This window comes from Solanum dulcamara, chromosome 11 (genome assembly GCF_947179165.1).
Source record: "Solanum dulcamara chromosome 11, daSolDulc1.2, whole genome shotgun sequence".
Lineage (NCBI taxonomy): Eukaryota > Viridiplantae > Streptophyta > Magnoliopsida > Solanales > Solanaceae > Solanum > Solanum dulcamara.
In genome coordinates this window covers 51,623,989-51,643,834 of record NC_077247.1, presented here as the reverse complement: position 1 = coordinate 51,643,834, position 19,846 = coordinate 51,623,989, and the positions used below count along the sequence as shown (strand labels likewise).

At 33.0% G+C, this 19,846-nt stretch overlaps 3 protein-coding genes across 3 annotated transcripts; 1 reads left to right on the top strand and 2 right to left on the bottom strand.

Moving 5' to 3' along the window:
- Nucleotides 1-3,959: 3,959 nt before the first annotated feature.
- On the top strand, nt 3,960-7,844 carry LOC129873330 (3-hydroxy-3-methylglutaryl-coenzyme A reductase 1). Its single transcript, XM_055948407.1, has 4 exons — nt 3,960-5,112; nt 5,667-5,848; nt 5,934-6,280; nt 7,101-7,844. The coding sequence occupies exons 1-4, from the start codon at nt 4,085-4,087 to the stop codon at nt 7,341-7,343; spliced, it is 1,800 nt and encodes a 599-aa protein (XP_055804382.1). The 5' UTR covers nt 3,960-4,084; the 3' UTR covers nt 7,344-7,844.
- Nucleotides 7,845-11,284: 3,440 nt separating this feature from the next.
- On the bottom strand, nt 11,285-13,143 carry LOC129873332 (uncharacterized). The gene is made up of 2 exons (XM_055948409.1): nt 12,638-13,143; nt 11,285-11,663 (listed from the first exon to the last, which is right to left on the bottom strand). The coding sequence occupies exons 1-2, from the start codon at nt 12,869-12,871 to the stop codon at nt 11,451-11,453; spliced, it is 447 nt and encodes a 148-aa protein (XP_055804384.1). The 5' UTR covers nt 12,872-13,143; the 3' UTR covers nt 11,285-11,450.
- A 588-nt stretch (nt 13,144-13,731) lies between these two features.
- Nucleotides 13,732-19,420, bottom strand: LOC129873331 (thioredoxin reductase NTRB-like). The gene is made up of 2 exons (XM_055948408.1): nt 18,329-19,420; nt 13,732-14,012 (listed from the first exon to the last, which is right to left on the bottom strand). The coding sequence occupies exons 1-2, from the start codon at nt 19,353-19,355 to the stop codon at nt 13,942-13,944; spliced, it is 1,098 nt and encodes a 365-aa protein (XP_055804383.1). The 5' UTR covers nt 19,356-19,420; the 3' UTR covers nt 13,732-13,941.
- Nucleotides 19,421-19,846: the final 426 nt, after the last annotated feature.

The following is a 19,846-nucleotide window of genomic DNA, read 5'->3' as shown; positions in this document are numbered from 1 at the left end:
AACAATGAGGAGGTAGCAAAGTGGTTGAGATATATAACAAATTATTTAGACATCTATAGTATGGGTGCTAAATTAAGTTGGGCAAAATTAGGACTGGTTAATATATGTTGATTTCATAAAAAGGCAAACTGTTAATCCACAGTAGTTTTTTTTGGGACTAAATAATGGATTATAATTCGTTTATTTCTTTATGATTTATTTAATTATCAAATGAAATTAATATAACCATTTTTTTTTGTTAAGACTTCTGAAGCGTCAATTTTAATTATATTTTAGCAGTAAGTTAATTCAGACATTATTTCGAGCAAAATAAATAAATTTGGAAATCATCATTATAAAACTAAAAATACTTTATCTAACACTTTTTATTTTTTGAGATTCAAATTATATAGAGTTTAATCAATATTTTAAAATGTATTTTTTTTAAAATATATTGACATGAGATAAAATTATAACGTATAATACTTTGCACATAGTTCTGTTTAAGTTGAATTGATCTACTTTGATTTAACTTCAAAGAATAATTAAATTAATTTTAAAAAAAATAAAAAATTACGTAAATTAAAAGAATAAATTTCACATAACCCCGTTAATCTTTTAGGTTTGGGAAATAGTGCCCCTTCATCTTTTAAAAGGGACACAAAGGCCCATGGATATTAAGTTGTGCATTAACATCTAAATGCGTAAATCTTAATACACATCTGTAGTCGAATTAAGATAGGAGTCTTATTTTAAATGAGTTTGAATAGTGTTAAAAACTATGTTATAGATATGATTCATTCAGATCTATTCAGACCCATGGAAAGGGTTATGAGGAAATAAAAACAAACAAGCTTAATGAGTTAAATCTGAATAATTAAGATTCACACTTTAAAACAAACACATTTAGTGAGGGGAAACTACATAAATTGGACCCATTAGTGAAACTATTTATCCAAATCAGACTAAACCCAAACTATTTATCTTTAGTGGACTAATGACCCAACTTATTTACGCATCTTCCTCATTTTCTCTTTTCTTATTTCGCACATGACGGCAACATCACAATTATGAATTAATTCTCTCTGTTACTTTGTCGGTATATTGATACCATACCAATATCATATAAGACAGAGTTTAATCCTCTGTAATACTCCATCAGTATATTGATACCCTATCGGTATCATATAAGATAAGGTTTAAAAAAAACGAAGAGAAGATTATGAAAGTCACATTTTTATTTATTAAACTCTAAATTAGTAGAAATATATTTTTATAATTTTGTTTCTCTTTTTTATAATTTTTTTATAATTGTATCTAAATTATGACTCTTTTTAAAAAAGTATTTTTAAATTAAAATATTAAATAATTGAAATACATATCAATGATATCATGCTAATATGTAGATATATACCGTAATGACATCATGAATGATTGAGTAATCTTATCGAAGGACTGAAGCAAATTTCAATGAAAATATTGTTCAATTAGTATTTGATACCACCAAAGTATATTATACCGTGATGCTACTCTTTGATACCATTAGAGTATATTCATATACTGTAATATACCGTGATAGTGTCACAGAAGAAAAAAAGAACGAGCGTTGACATCATGCACAAATTTAAAGTAAGAATGAGGTATTAAAGTAACGAGACATTTAAGGCAAGGTAAATATTTTACTTTTTTGGTGCATAAATATTCTTTTCTCTTTAATGATATAAATAAATTTGAATGATTAAGATTCAAAACTCGATGCAAACAAATGAGGCTTAAACTCCCTTAATCTTAAATCAACGATAAAAGATAAATTGGTTCATGTATATATATATATCAAAATGTCTAAAGTAGTAGGGCTACTTATCGGACGGAGGATGTACTTCTTCAATGCAGCCCTAACGCCGTCTTCAGACGGATAATTTAACTTAATGGTTTGGCCTATCGGATATCGATTTATAAATTTTCTAATTCGCTAATCAACCTATAAGATACAGGTTGGTTTGATAACGAATTAACAGTTTTCAAACGGTTATCGGGCGATGTATCGGTTAACCTCTAATCTCTATGGTACATTTTTTTCGATGAACGCACCTTACAAAAAAATGACTTCTTTTCACTATTTTAAAAGCTGTGAGTCAGGTTGGTTTGATAACGAATTAACAGTTTTTCTCGCTTTATTGATTTAGCCTTTAGGAGTTAGGACTAACAAAGGAAAAACATATAATTACTCTTATATATTATGATAAAATATTAAATAAGGCTAATATACCTAAAATAAAAGTGTAAGTATGGTAATTCTTAACGGGTTAACAGTTTACTCGATAAGAAAATTGAATAATCTGCCCCCACACCAATAAGCTATTAATTATGAAATTTTAATCTGTTCCCTAACCGTTTATTCGATAACCCAATACCAATAAGCCAATAAACCAATTTTGCGATTGACTTATCAGTTATGGTTCGATTTTGAACACCCCAAAGCCCTCAATCAACCTGGATTATATTTTTCAATATTATTTTTTTTAAAAGTAATTGTATTATATTATGTAAAATTTTATTTTTCTCCTTTAACTCTTTTTTTGGATAAACTTTATCTCTTTTTTTTTGAGTATTATATAAAAAAACCTCATTTTACTTCATAGGTTATTTTTTTTTTTTTTTTGCTGAGCTACAAATTCATATTGATCCGTCTTATTATTAGTTATTACTTGTAGTATCCTTAGTGATAAAATTTTACTCTCAAGTAAATATATTTTTAACTTACTTTATTTGTCAATATTACATATTTAACCGTGCAATTATTTTTTAAAACTATTTCATAGTTATTTTAAAAATAAAATTAATGTAACAATTTCGAGTGATAATGTAATTTGTAGGTGATATAATACATCAAAATTTTCAAATCACTTAAAAATGTTAGTTAAGTGATTTTTTTATTTCTTGCAAAAGATGAATGCTGTATTTATTTCTTATTTCCTCTTTTGATATAAGCTACCTGAAATTACTCATCTATATTCGATATTTTCTTTGTTTCAATTTATTTTACATATTTTTCTCTTTTATCCATAAAAAAATGATTCCTTTCTATTTTAACAATTCTTTAGTTTTATTTTTTTTAGATAACATATTTAAACTACAAGATTAAAAAGATATTTTAAAATTGATATATCTTTAATTTTAGACCCCAATATTAAAAACATAAAATTTAATTTTTTTAAAAATTCATGCCAAATCAAAATAAGTCAAACAAATTAAAATAGAAATACATCTTTTTTGATTAATCTTTTCTAATTTATAGAAAAATACATAATAGTTGATCATAATCAAGGTCATCTTTGTCATTTTAAATATACATACAATAAACTGATTTATTAAAATCGTTGATTTAAAATAAGGGAATTTATTGCCCTTTTCAATAAGGGAAAGTGGATATTATTTTTCAAATCCAAAAAATTAAAAGGGTTAAATGAGATTTACTCAAATTAAAAGGAAGATATATATATATTTTGGAAAAATCAACTTAAAGCTCTTTTTTAGCTTTTGGACGTGTCTGCCTAATGCTAACTTTAAGCCATAAAGTTCTTAAAATCAGTCAAAAATGAAAAGTTAGGATTCCTATTTTTTTTCCTGTGCTTAAAGTTATTTTCTTTGACCATAAAAATTACTTTTATATCCCTTATATTTTAACTAAATTTCCAAACTATCTTTTTTATTCTTTTAACCCTAAAATTCACATCATTTTTCTCATTTAAGCACTTTTATCCAAACACTCAATTACTTATTTATAAAAATAACTTTCAGCAATTTAAAATTAAAAATACTTTATCCATAAATTTTTTTTTTTTTTTAGCCCATCAAAACGCGCTCATTATCAATCGGCCAAACGAGCTAAATAGGAGAGGGGCGAACAACACGCGGTGTGCGTGGCCCCAAATTGTAGCGCGCCAACAACTTTACCCTCTATAAATACATTTCATCAACTTTCGCTTCTCCACACAAACCATCACTTCTTAATACACAATATACTTCTCTGCTTTTCTCATTTCTCATTTTTTTTTTCTTTCAAAACTCCGGTGTTCCTACCGGAAAATCAACTTTATTTACAATGGACGTTCGCCGGCGACCTGTTAAGCCTGTCTACACCTCCAAAGATGCTTCCGCCGGCGAACCTCTCAAGCCCCTACAAGTTTCATCTCCTAAAGCATCTGATGCCCTTCCACTCCCATTGTATCTCACCAATGGGTTATTTTTCACCATGTTTTTCTCTGTTATGTATTTTCTTCTCGTTAGGTGGCGTGAGAAAATCCGTAATTCCATTCCTCTTCATGTGGTTACCCTTTCTGAGTTGTTAGCTATGGTTTCGTTGATCGCTTCCGTTATATATCTTCTGGGTTTCTTTGGGATTGGGTTTGTTCAGTCGTTTGTGTCGAAATCGAATAGTGATTCCTGGGATATTGAGGATGAGAGTGCTGAGCAGCTTATTATTGAGGAAGATAGCCGCCGTGGACCATGCGCTGCAGCCACTACTCTTGGCTGCGTTGTCCCTCCACCACCTGTTCGACAAATTGCTCGAATGGTTCCCCAGCAACCTGCTAAGGTAGCTTTGTCCCAAACGGAGAAGCCTGCGCCTATAATTATGCCAGCATTATCTGAAGATGACGAGGAGATTATACAATCTGTTGTTCAGGGTAAAACTCCATCATATTCGTTGGAGTCAAAGCTTGGTGATTGTATGAGAGCTGCTTCAATTCGAAAAGAGGCGTTGCAGAGGATTACGGGGAAGTCATTGGAAGGGCTTCCATTGGAGGGATTTGACTATGAGTCTATTCTGGGACAGTGCTGTGAGATGCCTGTAGGCTACGTGCAAATACCGGTGGGAATTGCAGGGCCATTGTTGCTTGATGGGAGAGAGTACTCAGTACCAATGGCAACTACAGAAGGATGTTTAGTTGCTAGCACCAACAGGGGTTGCAAGGCTATCTTTGTCTCTGGTGGCGCAAACAGCGTTTTGCTCAGAGATGGAATGACAAGAGCTCCGGTGGTCAGGTTCAACACCGCCAAAAGAGCCGCTGAGTTGAAATTCTTCGTTGAGGATCCCCTAAACTTTGAGACTCTTTCTCTTATGTTCAATAAGTGAGTTTATCTTCTTCCTTCTCTTATTTTTCTTCTTATGCTTACTGTTTCCCGAGACGTATATTCTTATCGTTTCCTTCAGAAACACGATAAATAGCTGTTCGTAGTTGGTGAGTTTTTTTTTCTTTCCGTGAGCTCCCTCCTTTTTTTGCTTCCTTTAGGACTCGAATCCACAATCTAAAGGGTTAGAGGATACTTACCATTTTACCAAGCCGTTGTTGGTGAGATTTAGCATGAACAGTTAAGACAGAGCATTTAAGTTTTGCTTCTCTCTTAATTCTATATCTAATATTTTCTGTTACAAATTTCGTTACGCTTTAAATAAGGATCTCTTTTTGTTGATGTGTTTATTGAGGAGGTTCTTACTCTAAATGTATGTTTTATTTTATTTTCTAAAATGTCTTTTTCCTTGATCATTTCCTCTCAAAGAGGAAATGGAATGATTTGTTATTTCTATTATCCTAACACCTGTTAAAAGTTACATGTCATGTGCATGTTATCCAATATTATGTTTTCAAATTTTAAAATCTGTTTATGGTATGTAATATTTGCAGATCAAGCAGATTTGCCAGATTACAGAGCATTCAATGTGCTATAGCTGGTAAAAATTTGTATATGAGATTTAGCTGTAGCACAGGTGATGCAATGGGAATGAACATGGTATCCAAAGGTGTGCAAAACGTTCTGGATTACCTTCAGAATGAATATCCGGACATGGATGTCATCGGCATATCTGGTATTCCATCTAACTGTTTATTTATTTAGAGGCTTGATGCTAAAGACGATGTTTATTTAATTTGGAATCATGTGAAAAATGACAGGGAACTTTTGCTCGGACAAGAAGCCCGCAGCAGTTAACTGGATTGAAGGGAGGGGAAAATCAGTAGTTTGCGAGGCAATTATCAAGGAAGAGATTGTGAAGAAAGTGTTGAAAACTGAGGTTGCTTCTCTGGTGGAGCTGAACATGCTTAAAAACCTTACTGGATCAGCCATGGCTGGTGCCCTTGGTGGCTTCAATGCCCATGCCAGCAACATCGTCTCTGCTGTATATTTGGCCACTGGCCAAGATCCTGCTCAGAATGTAGAGAGTTCTCACTGCATTACTATGATGGAGGCTGTAAATGATGGCAAGGACCTCCATGTTTCAGTAACTATGCCTTCTATTGAGGTATACAACCAACATGTCACACCTACTTTTTATTATTCTCTCCTTCACATATTAGTAAAAATAATTATCTCAACTTATTTGTCAATTTACAAAATCACGAAATTAATTGCATTTTTCTTATTTTATTGTTACTATTAAATCTTTTTAAAAATATAAATAAGTTTGTAAAGTAATAAAAAAAATTCATACGGAATCAATTTTAATAAAACTACTGTTTTATTTATGATTTAATGAGAAAGTGGACAACGAATATTATGGCACCTTCTTTTATCATTCCACGTCGCCTGCTACATCTGAGAAGTGTCTAACAAAAAACCCATTAAATTAGTGATATTTGGGGTAGAACAATGGCTAAAAACAAGGAAGGAGAAGTCAGTTTAGACTAATAATACTATTAAAGAGACAGACACGCTGCTTTTAACGAAGTGCATGCAGGCTCGTACAGCTTTGATTTCATCATATGTCAAGTTTATATGTCCAGATGACCAACACGTTTGTAGTGAAGTATTGTGATTGGTTCATTCTTAATTAGAAGTTTTGAGTTTGAGCTATGTATATAAAAAAAAAAAAATCTTATTGGATGCGCTATCTCTGAATAAACTCTACACAAGAATATGTCCAGATGAAATTTAAATACTGACACCCTGTCATTCAAGTGGAGACTGTAGCAGAAACATTAATATTGTCCTCAGTCCATAGTGGTGGGTGGGGGAGGGGGGTCATTAGAAATTCATGATCAAGTGGCATGCGTAGGAAGAGACAAACTTGCACGTGTTTCATATGCCTGATTTGACATTGTGTTATACTGTATGAATTTCAGGTCGGTACGGTGGGTGGTGGAACTCAACTTGCATCACAGTCAGCTTGCTTGAACTTACTAGGAGTGAAAGGTGCAAACAGAGAGGCACCAGGTTCAAATGCAAGGCTCTTGGCCACAATAGTGGCTGGTTCTGTTCTTGCTGGTGAGCTATCTCTCATGTCAGCTATCTCAGCTGGCCAACTCGTCAAGAGTCACATGAAATATAATAGATCTAGCAGAGATATTACCCAAGTGGCCAAGTAACCTCCTCCTCTTAGTAGGATTAATTATATATCCCCCCGCTTCTATTCCAATAAAAACTAGGAATAAAATTTTCACTATTAGGGAGGACATCTAGCAGCAGCTCAAGTAATATAATATAATAAAATCTTCTTTTTATGAAAAAAGTTGGACCAAGTGTTGATACAGGAAGACAATAAATAATGTGGGGGAAGTTGAAGAAAAAGACAAGCAAAACAAGTTATTTGGAATCTGTAAGTAGTGTGTTGTATTCTTTCAATGAAGCCATGTGAGGGTGTAGGGTCGGTTTTTTCTGCAAATATTTTTAGTAAAGATCTATGAAGATGTTAGGTGGGAAGTGGGAAGTTACCAGTGGGGTTAAACTTGTAATTTACTGTCTTCCCAACACTTGCCAAGGAAGATGGTCCTTTTTTAAAATCTTTTATGCTGTACTTTATTTCGTTTGTATGTTAATTTGTGACTAGTTTGTAATTTAGGGAGTGTAATGGCATTGAATATTCTCTTCGTTTTTGTCTTCTTTATTCAATCATTTTTGTTTGTTTGTTTATTCCCAGAGTATGGATGTATGTGATGGATCTCTCATGCTCATGTGAAGATTAGTTGTATTTAGGGTACTGAAATCACTATTTAATTAACTTTAAAATGTTCTAATCGACAATTATGGATCCAATTCAGAACTGAGTGTGCCAACTAAGTTTAAAGACAGACTCATTTAGGCTGCACTAGTTTATATTCACTTTCCTTGTATCTTGTTTAAAATATTCTAAAAGGCGCTGAAAGGGATTCATTTTTTACCTATACAATGAACCAAACAATTTGCTGTTCTTAACGATTAAAACGTTAATTGAATTGATAATGATCAATAATCATAAATCGATAATTGATAAGCCAATATTTTTTAACGTTGTGATATGTCTACAAATTATATTACCGAGAAGATGAACTGATAAATTCAAAATCAGAATCAAATATTTTGAATCGAATCGATCGATATGCAGCGTAACCATCTCTTTTTAAATTATTAGCCATTGCTTTCTTTTGCTCTTGATGATTGTATTTTAAATTTAGATTTGCGCAGTGGATTTTGAATTATTAATTATTACTTTGACAAAATATTATAAATTCACATCTGTACATTGGATTCTTAATTAATTAATAGTACCACTTTCTCTATTTCATTTAATTTGGGTCCTATACTAAAAATAAATCTAGAAAGAGTTATTACTCTGTTCTCTAATAACACGTATGTATGAGTCTCAATTATTCTCTCCTTTTAATCATTTTCTCAAAAGAATGATTATGGGAAGATCCAAATTTCCTGTCAAATTTACTTTAAATGATTTAGATGTTTTATTCTCATTATTATGAATTAATTAATTAGTCTATTACTTCCTTTCAATTAGTGATGATTCATCCACAAATCTTGTAAATAAACTCCCCTTCTGTTTCTCTTATATTCTATTTCTGTATTATTCTACCTTTCTATGATTTTACTATTTTTATATAATAAAGTTGGATCATTATTGATTATGAAAGGGAAAAAGACAAACGGATCTGGTAAAGTGGGGAAGGGTCAACATTTATATTTTTTTGGTATATATATATAGCTAAATTGCGAACAACTCGACTAGTATGCAACGGAAAATAACCCTAATTGGGAAATTTGTGGAGAGTCATGGGAGTAATCATGATGGGCGAGGATCTTCCAATGTAAACATGAATTAAATGTCAATATTGGGACAACAATTTCTTCTCAAATATGAAATCAATCTGAAAATTGGATAATTACTGTTTCTAGTGTTTTTTCACCTACCTTTGCATTTAAATGTATGCCTAAACTTATCGATTCACCAACTTTGCCATGACACTGAGCAAACAAACCTAAATAAAGTGGCCGTTAAAACATCATTAGTGAAGTTAGTTTAGTAAATTATATCTCTAATTAGGAGTATGAGTTCGTTTGGATTGGCTTTAAGTTGGTCAAAATCAACTTAAAGCCCCTTTTTATCTTTTGGACGTGTTTGTCTAATGCTGACTTTAAGCCATAAAGTTCTTAAAGTCAGTAAAAAATGAAAAGTGAGGATTCCTAACTTTTTTTCCCAAAGTGCTTAAATTCATTTTCTTTGACCATAATAATTACTTTTATATCCCTTATATTTTAACTAAATTCCTAAACTACCTTTTTTTATTCTTTTAATCCTAAAATTCACATCATAAGCACTTTTATCCAAACACTCAACTGCTTATTTATAAAAATAACTTTCAGCACTTCAAAGTTCTAAAAGCACTTCATACATAAAAGTTATTTTTTTTAAGCTCATCCAAACGGGCTCTATATCATGTTAGTAGAGGGCAAGTAATAAAGTAGAGTAGGTCATTTGTTCCAAAATTCAAAATAGTGGTTTTTATTTGGGGTCCTTGCATACTCAACATCTGGATTTTTCGGTTTTTGTTTGTTTTGAAAATATTTGCAAAAAGAATAAAAGTACTCCTAATTCTTTAAGATGATTTTCAAACTCGAAGCTCAAAGTCCTAGACTTTCTGAAAATTCAAAACTTCCGATGTTTGGCCATATTTTATTGTGAAAGTGAAAAATGATATTTGAAAATTCTTGTATTTAATCATGAAATAAATTAGAGTTGTTTTTGAAAATAAATTTGCGTTATTTTTGGAATTTTTGAAAATTCTTGAATAAAATGAAAATAGAATATATTTTTTCAAAATTTTAAGACCAAACATGTTAAGTACCAGTGTACAACTCCGAAAACCAAAAAAAATTCATGACCAAATGTCCATTTTTTATATATGAAATGTAGGAAAACGTCATGTTGCCGAGTTTAGTCACAATAGTGCAAAAATATTTCACTTTGGTGGTAAAGCGCTTCCCACCCAACACTTATTTCGCCCGCATCCGATCCCCAATTCTTGTTCACCCCGGATGATCGTGTTGGATATATGTCAATTATCAAAGATGCATTTCTGCAAAAGCAAGATCCTGTCCTATTTTTGGATTCATCCTATTCCAAATGTTTCATGGCTAATTAATCCAATTTCAATAACAACTCTATGCTAGACCGCAAATTGGCAATGGATGGTTTTTTAAAAATAACGGCTAGGGTTCTTCAAAAAAAAAGAAGTAAACTTTACCTAAATCCCATAATGGAAAAGTCTAATTACTATACATCCCTCATTGTATCAAAATTACCCGATATCCCCTTTTTTTTCAACTTTTCTGATACATTAGTTTTGTATCTGATACATCAATTATCTAATGAGTAATTAATGAAGATCATCTATTTATGGATAATATCTTAATATAAGGGATGATTGGTTCTTTAAATCAATTACTAATCTAATTAATGAGATTAATTTGGTTAAAAAAATAACGGTTGTGAAGTTGAAGATTCAAGCCAAAAAAACAGAGCATAAATTCAAACCAACTTCGATTTCAATTTTTTTCAGTTTTGGTGATACATAAGTTATGTATCTGATACATCAATTGTTAAAAAAATCAATTGTTATGTCCATGAAGATTCAAGCCAAAAAACAGAGCGTCGTCTCGAATGGAAAAAACAGAGCATCAATTCATACCGAATTTGATTTCAGTTATTTTTTCACTTTTGCTGATACATAAGTTATGTATCTGATACATAACTTTAGCTATAGAATAGTTAATGCACATCAGCTATTTATGGATAAAAGATTGGCTTTTTATATCAATTACTGATCTATTAAAGAAGGTGACAGTTATGTACGTAAAAAGGGCAGCCCGGTGCACTAAGCTCCCGCTATGCGCGGGGTCCGGGGAAGGGCCTGACCACAAGGGTCTATGATACATGTGCATGATGTATCATAATAAATAAAACTTGATTCATGTATCAGAATTCACAAAATGTGACACTTATGAATATTATACTCGATACAAGTTTGATATAGTAGAAATATAAAACATAAACTTTGATTTTATATTCGATTTTGACACCAGAGAAAAACATAGTAAATCTGATGTATGGAAATATTAAAACATATTAAATCTGATACATTACAGTTTATGTATCAGATACATTAAAAGAATCAGAATCACCTAAAATGTTTACTATAAAAAAAAAACTACTGGATATCAATCAGTTCTCCTTGGTTTGGAGAGATGTCTCTCCTAGTTTTTTTTTGGATCGTCGTTATCGCTAACATAACCATCCATGGCCTTCTGACAACAATATCTCCACCTATTGATGATTCAAAATCATCAAGAAAATTAGCCCTATATGCCGTTCCGAATCTCAATGGGTGGGACGGGATCTTCTTGATGACGTATTTCATTCCCTGCATTGACATGAAAATGATTAAATATAACTTGAACTTTATACATAAATACGATGTATCATATGCATTAAAATATCTGATGCATGAGATGAGAATCTGATACATACAGAAGATGTATCAAAAACAATTATATATTATATTCTGATACATAAATGTAGAAGTATCAGAATCATTAAAACTTGAAACATCAAAAAATGACACTTACACATGATGTATCAGAAATAGTAAATCTCCAAAAAATTGCATTTGAAAAAAATATTATGTATCTGATACATAAATGTATATGTATCAGAATCATTAAAACTTGAAAATAACAAATACTGAGACTTAAAGATGATGTATCAGAAATAATAATTCTCAAAAAATTGCATATGAAACAGACATTATGTATCTGATACATAAATGTAGATGTATCAGAATCATTAAACTTGAAATAACAGAAACTGGGACTTAAACATAATGTATCAGAAATAGTAAATCTCAAATATTGCATTTGAAAAAGACATTATGTATCTGATACATAAATGATATGTATCAGCTTCGTTAAAACTTGAAACAACATAAAATGGCACTTAAACATGATGTATCAGAAATAGAAAATCTCCAAAAAAATACATTTGAAAAAGACATTATGTATCTGATACATAAATGTACATGTATCAGAATCATTAAAAATTAAAACAACAGAAACTAACACTTAAACATGATGTATCAGAAATAGAAAATCTCCAAAAAAAATACATTTGAAAAAGACATTATGTATCTGATACATAAATGTATATGTATCAGAATCATTAAAAATTAAAACAACAGAAACTGACACTTAAACATGATGTATCAGAAATATAAAATCTCCAAAAAAAATTCCTTTTAAAAATACATTATGAATCTGATACATAAATGATATGTATCAGAATCATTAAAACCTTCACAAAATTTTTATTCTAAAACAAAAAACTTAATTGAACACATACCTTTGGGAGATTAGGGCGTGTTGTAACCCCTTCAATCTTGTTGTCTATTTCTTTGGGTGCATGTTTAACTGTAGCTTTCGACTTCAATTTCTCACGTAGCTTATTCATCACTGTTGGATCGTTACGATGTTTGGATCTAACTTCGTCGTAACCTTCCCAAGACGAATCAGAACCAGGAGAAACAAGAATTCGTTGATTTTTAGTGGACTGTTTGAGACCATGAACGGATTCCATTGAAGGTATGAGAAACAAAAACAGAAAGATTTACAGAAGAAAACAAATGATAAAAATTTAGAAGATTTTTCAAAGATTTTCAGAAGAAATCAAAATATACAAATTTTAGGAGAAATCAGATTGAATGAGGATGAAGTAAAATTCCATATAAGGAAAGATTGAAATATACCTTATTTGGAACCTTGAAATTGATTAACAGTTGAAGAGTAACAAATTAACTAGAGCAAATTAGGGCAAGAATAAAGGAATAGGCGGATGTATCAGAGAGGTATAGAGAGAGAAAAGAAAAAGAGGGAATTTGGAAATTTTTTGGTGTATATGGGAATAAAAGTAAATATATTAGGGGAATATGTGTAAAAGGGTAATTTTACCAAAAAAGAAAGTAGATACGAATTTGGACTGGTCCAAAGTCAACATGGCTATCTAAGGGCCTAATGTTACAACAAATTTAGATCCGACGTGCTGCGATTTTAGGGTCGTTTGATAAAATATATAAGAATAGTATTGAATATGTTTTATTAGTGATACTGAGACTATTTTATATTGACTGTTTGGTTTGATTTATTAAGGGTTATTTGTCTTTATTCATGTTTATCCATGTATTAATAGCTCAGGAATTACTAATATCATGTTTTGTCATGGATTACAGTATTAGTTATATAAAATGAATAGGATGTATTAGTTATTCATAGACTAAATATATTACCAAACGACCTTACATTTTCATGTCCGGCTCAACTCTCAAGCCAACAGGTAATCGCATTACTGTCGGGCCTAAAAATGTGAACACACACTAGTCTCTAGGCATGAATACAAAGATTTTCATTTCAAACTCCTTGTGGTTAAGGATTACAATGAAGTTGCAACAAGCTTGATGGTAACTATATCAAATTAATTCATTTGTTTAACAAGGGACAAACCATGGCTCAAATAATCATTTAATAAAAATATAATATTCTTTTCAATCATAAATATTAGTCAGGAAACAAATTCTTAATACATAGATATCAATGCAATCCAGACCTTTTGCAACTCCAGTACCAAAGCCACTTCAAAGGAACACAAAGCTATCAATCACTCATTCCCTCTTGGGCACTGATTTCTTGCAAGTAATGTTCAGCATCCAAAGCTGCCATGCACCCTGAAAGCATGCCCCAAAAGAAAGAACAAGAATAACGTTAAGCCATATGTTATCTCGAGAGGAACATGAGGAGTCAAGACAGTTTGTTACATTAGAAGACTAAAGTGATAAACGAAGCTAAACACATGGATATAGTCATCACTGTATTCCCCTAAGGCGTAACCATCTTAGGTAAACGTTACAACTTTGATATGAAAAGTGATTTCTCATCATTTTTTTCACTTCAGACTTCAGAGATCTAGAGACTTGTATGGGTAGAGATTCTAACAGCACAAGTACCGAAGTATCAAGTGTCAAAGATATTAAGGTTATCAATAGCAGTATGCCAAGGATGCTGGTATACATAGAGATATTCCTGATATAAATATGAAGAAAATATTTAAAAAAGAAAAAGGCCAGATGCAAGATTTTAAAAAATAATAATCTAGGCTCCAAAGGCAAAGGTATTCGTGTTAGAAAGTGAACCAAACTGACATCAAATTATCTCACAAGGTTCTCCATATGTACACTGCATCCAACAGGCGTCATATTTCTTTCATAAGGTCATTCCTTTAAATGTGTATTCTTCTCAATTTAATTCAGAATATATATTTTCCTTCTCAAGGATGTTCCAAATATAGAAAAAATGAATCAACACTAGCAATCTACAACCACATAAGCATAATGTAAAATGCAAGGCCGAATGGAAAAAGCCAATAGATCATTGTTCAAGAACGTGTCCTGAACTTAGTAGGATCCTTGAGACATTTCTGTAAATTAGCAACCACAAGTACAGAACTAAATAAAAATGTGAAAAGTGCAAACAAGTCCTACAATCTACACCATAATCACCATTCATATACAATCATGTCTCCCAGAAAATAATAATGAATTAAGTTGCCAAAATAAAAGACCCATAACATTTCTGTAGACTATCAGCATCTGACATCATCACAAACTAGCACTAAATCTTACAATTGTATAATCCTTTTTTTGAACTAGAAAATCAATATTGACTATAACACATCACAAGGAAACTCTCAAAACTCGAGCATTGAGTTTTCATTTTTATTAAGGAAGCTAAATAGTCAACAGCAACCTGATTTTACTATTTGGTACTCCATCCATTCCAATTTATGTGAAGGTATTTGATTGAGTACGGAGTTTAAGAATGAAGGGAAGATTTTTGAAGCTTGTGGTAAAAAACAAAAAGGCATATATATTTGTGTAGCTATAAATCATCTCATTGAGAGTAAAATGGGAAGTTTAAAGTTAAATTGTTCCTAAATATGAAAATGTGTCATTCTTATTTTTGGGACTGACTAAAAACGAAAGTGTGTTACTTAAACTGTCCCATTTTTTGGTCATAAAACATCAAAAGCAGAGAAACAAATCCTGCCTCTTTCATCACCAAAAAGCACATTCATGTGTAGTAAATAGATTATCAAAAGTTCAGATTCTGGTTGATGATTGTATTTCATTAGTATGATCAAACATTGGTTTCATAGGATGGAAATTTTATGATTATAGTTAGTAAAAGTGTAAAACATGGGGTCACTAACTCTCTTACTGAGTTCACAAACATTATTACAATTCCTAAAAGATAGTTAGACTAGGCTTTCTTCTTAGCCAAAAAAATGGTTAACGGTTAACCCAAGCACTTGGACAAGATACCATATCACAGTCAGCCAAAAAATTGTATTTTTTTGAAGAATTATCTACTTGGCATTGGTTTCATATCGAGGCAATTTTTTATTAAATTAAAGACAAGCAAGAAATTTCTTGTCCGCAAATCATGACAAGAAAAGACTAACTTCCCCCTCTTCTGAGTTCTAAAGCTTGGTAATAGTAAAACGCAGTAACAAAAAGTTACTGAGTTGCGAACTTTACAAAAAGTACAAGGGGATCCTGTTCTGAACAAAAACTTACACATTGCCAATTAATTCTACCAAATCACCAACTTTCCCACCACCTGTTCTGTCTACACCAAAAAAAGAAAGACTAAGACAATTCATCCTAATTTTCTGGATGGGGTTGCTAGTATTTTCAAAAACTCTAAGAGTTTCTTTCCTTCCAAATTATCCACCATACACAAGCTACACTAATCATCCACCAATCTCCTTCACTACTTCTCCTCCACACACTCTTCCAGCAGTTCAGGAAATCTATAGTTGAACTAGGCATAGTCCAATTTATGGCAAGAATGCAAAAGAACATGTGCCACATATTTGTCTAAGTCTTGCAATCTAAAAATTAAGAAAAGATGTTCATTGCTTTCACTATCTTGACCAAATAAAGGCCATCTTGAATAAATCTAAAGACCTCTTCTTTGTAAATTCTCTTCGGCGAGACATGCTTTCCTTACTGCCGAGCAGACAAAACTAGAGACCTTATAAGGAATTTCAATCTCCTTATAAGTTTTCAGGTTCATACAACATTTATAGAAGTTCCATGATTCAGGTTACAATATACAGACTAGACAAAGAAGAACCCCTTGCTTTTTAGTTTCCATTTGAGTCTGTCTGGGTGATTTGAGGTTCCACAAAAAGAGCCCACAGAAACTACATTTAAGATTTTCCCTAGACTCCTTTTTCTTCTCCATTAGCCGTGCAGCCCTGCCTCTGGAATGTGGTCCTTACACTAAAATCTTGCCAAAGAACATTCACGCTTAACAACAAGGCACAGAGTAGCATTCAAGTGATACTTTTAGCGGCATGGTGCCTTGAAACCCTCTAAGACAATCTCCTCACTATTATTGCTTTCTTTATAGCAGGCTTCCGCTACATTCATTCTAGCTTATATTGAGAAATCCCGCCTACAACAACCACAACAACAACAACGACCCAGTGGAATCCCACAACGTGGGGTCTGGGGAGGGTAAAGTGTACGCAGACCTAACTCCTACCAAGGTAGGACGGCTGTTTCCGAAAGACCCTCGGCTCAGAAAAATCAAAATAAAATCCAAAAAGAAGAAGTCACATAAGAATAAGAAGTTCAAAGCTTGATGGAAAGCAGTAAGTAACGAAAGCAAATGCAACCCAGATAAAAATAGAACAATCAAAGTACAGAAAGTAATGAAAGCAATAAATAATACTAGACATCAGACCACAGGAAATCATAGTGCGCTAATACGCCTACTTCTAAGTAAGAATAACGATACTATGAACTAGCCTTCTACTCTAATATGGCTCCTCCACACCCTCTTATCTAAGATCATGTTAAGTTGTAATTGCGTCATGTCCTGTCTAATCACCTCTCCCCAATATTTCTTCGGCCTACCCCTACCTCTTCTGAAACCATTCATGGTTAACCTCTCACATCTCTGCACTGGGGCTTCTGTGTCTCTCCTCTTCACATGCCCAAACCATCTCAGTCGCATTTCCCGCATCTTGTCTTCCACCGAGGCCACTCCTACCTTGTCCCGAATGGCCTCATTTCTAATACTGTCACTCCTGGTATGCCCACATATCCATCTTAACATTCTCATTTCAGCGACTTTCATCTTTTGAACGTGAGATACCTTAACTGGCCAATACTCCGCCCCGTATAGCATAGCCGGTCTAACCACCACTTTGTAGAACTTGCTCTTAAGTTGTGGAGGCACCTTCTTGTCACATAGCATATCGGAAGCGAGCCTCCATTTCATCCACCCTGTCCCAATACGATGTGTGACATCATCGTCAATCTCCCCGCAGCCTTGCATAATAGACCCAAGGTACTTGAAACTACTCTTCTTTTGGATGGCCTGGTCACCAAGCCTAACTTCCGTGCCAACCTCCTGAGGTATCTCACTAAACTTGCACTCTAAGTACTGTGTCTTGGTCCTACTCAGCTTAAACCCTTTAGACTCCAAGGTCTGTCTCCACTCCTCCAACTTAGCGTTAACTCCGCTGCGAGTACGATAACAAAATCAAATTGACACAACTAAGCTGGTGTTGATTCTTTGTTCTTTTTCTTACCCAAATATTACATTTCAGTAGTTGAAATACTAAGCCATTATCAATGTAAAAAAATATCAAAACAAGAGTGAAACACGATAAAAGACAATCATAATGTCATTAGGAGGTATTCTATTTCTTTACCAAATATACTGACGACATAGGTGCAAGGAGTGCATTGTCTACTTTGTTGATACAGCTAAAAGTTCTCTATAAAAATGAAACATGTCTCTGCTAAAAGTATAGGCCAATATCAATAAAAGAAATGTCTACAAGCATGTTTTCAAGAACATTAAAAGGCATCAGACCAGTGATTGATATTTAACTTCTAAAAGGTTACAAATCACAACAAGAAGAAAGTAGCAGGCATACTGAGGCAAGCAAAACCGAACAACTAACCTGAGCCAGCAGCAGTAATAGCTTGCCTATACTTCTTATCCTGCACATCACCAGCAGCGAAAACGCCCCTGACACTTGTCAGTGTCGTCCCCGGCTTAGTTACAACATATCCATCAGAATCCAACTCTAATTGCTTATCCAAGAACTTGGTAGCTGGTTCGTGCCCAATGGCGAAAAACAAGCCTGAAACATTCAAATTTGAAACCTCCCCTGTAACAATATTTTTCACCTTCAAACCACCCAAAAGCTTCTCCCCATAAGCCTCCACTACAGTAGAGTTCCAAATCACCTCTATTTTAGGGTTACTCAATGCCCTATTTTGCATTATCTTTGATGCCCTAAATTCATCCCTCCTATGAATAATATAAACTTTGGAACCATATTTAGTTAAAAAATTAGCTTCTTCCATAGCAGAGTCTCCACCACCAATCACAGCCAATGGTTTATTACGGAATATCGGAGCAGCGCCATCACAAACGGCGCAAGCAGATATCCCCTTATTCCAGAAGCCATCATTGCCGGAGCCGGGGAATTCAAGCCTCTTAGCCACGGCACCAGTAGCAAGAATAACGGCGTCAGCTAATACAGTCCTATCATCAGAAACAACTTTAAAAGGACTATTAGAAAAATCAACTTTAGTCACAGTTTCAGTATAAATTTGTGTCCCAAAACGAACAGACTGGGCACGACAACGTTCCATAAGCTCACCGCCACCAATACCTTCGGGGAAACCCGGAAAATTCTCAACATCTGTGGTGGTCGTAAGCTGACCTCCGGGAGCTATGTCGTTAGCCATCCATCCTTCGAAGAGGATCGGCTTCAGCTCGGCACGCGCTGCGTAAATGGCAGCTGTGTGAGCTGCGGGGCCACTCCCGATTATACACACGCTAGTTTTTAGGGTTTTATGAATATCGTCCATGGAGGAAATTCTTGAGGAATTCGCGGCGGTGGTGAGGGTGGCGACGGAGATTAGGTTACAGGCTTTTTTCAAAGCATTAAAGAGTTTTGGCCAACAGTTGCCGGTCATACTTTTCCTTTGAAGTTGACTTTGGCTTTTTTGTTAGTATTTATTTCATATGAATATGAATATTTGAATGGAAATGCGTACGTAGGATATTGGAATTATATAACACATTTGGAATCCCATAACATGCTTAACTTTGTTCAATATCTTAGTTGGAGAATTAAAGCCCAAGTTATTCCAAATTCATTCTGATATAAATTGGCTTTTAAATAGGATTTTTTGAGGTAGTTTGTAAAAATGTTTCTACTAAGTAGTATTTTTGAAAAAAAATTGATTTTGAATACGAAATTGTTATTGTTGTTATTATGATGATGATAAAATATAAATGTGAGACTGATTAAAATAAATATTGTAATTTTTTGCTTTTTCTTAATACCCATTTGTTTTCTTTGTGAAAATTAAAAAAAGGTAAATATAGGATGCAATCAATTAGAAATTTCTAATGAATGTTACGATAAGAACTTATGATCAAAATATACAAAGGGAAAACATGG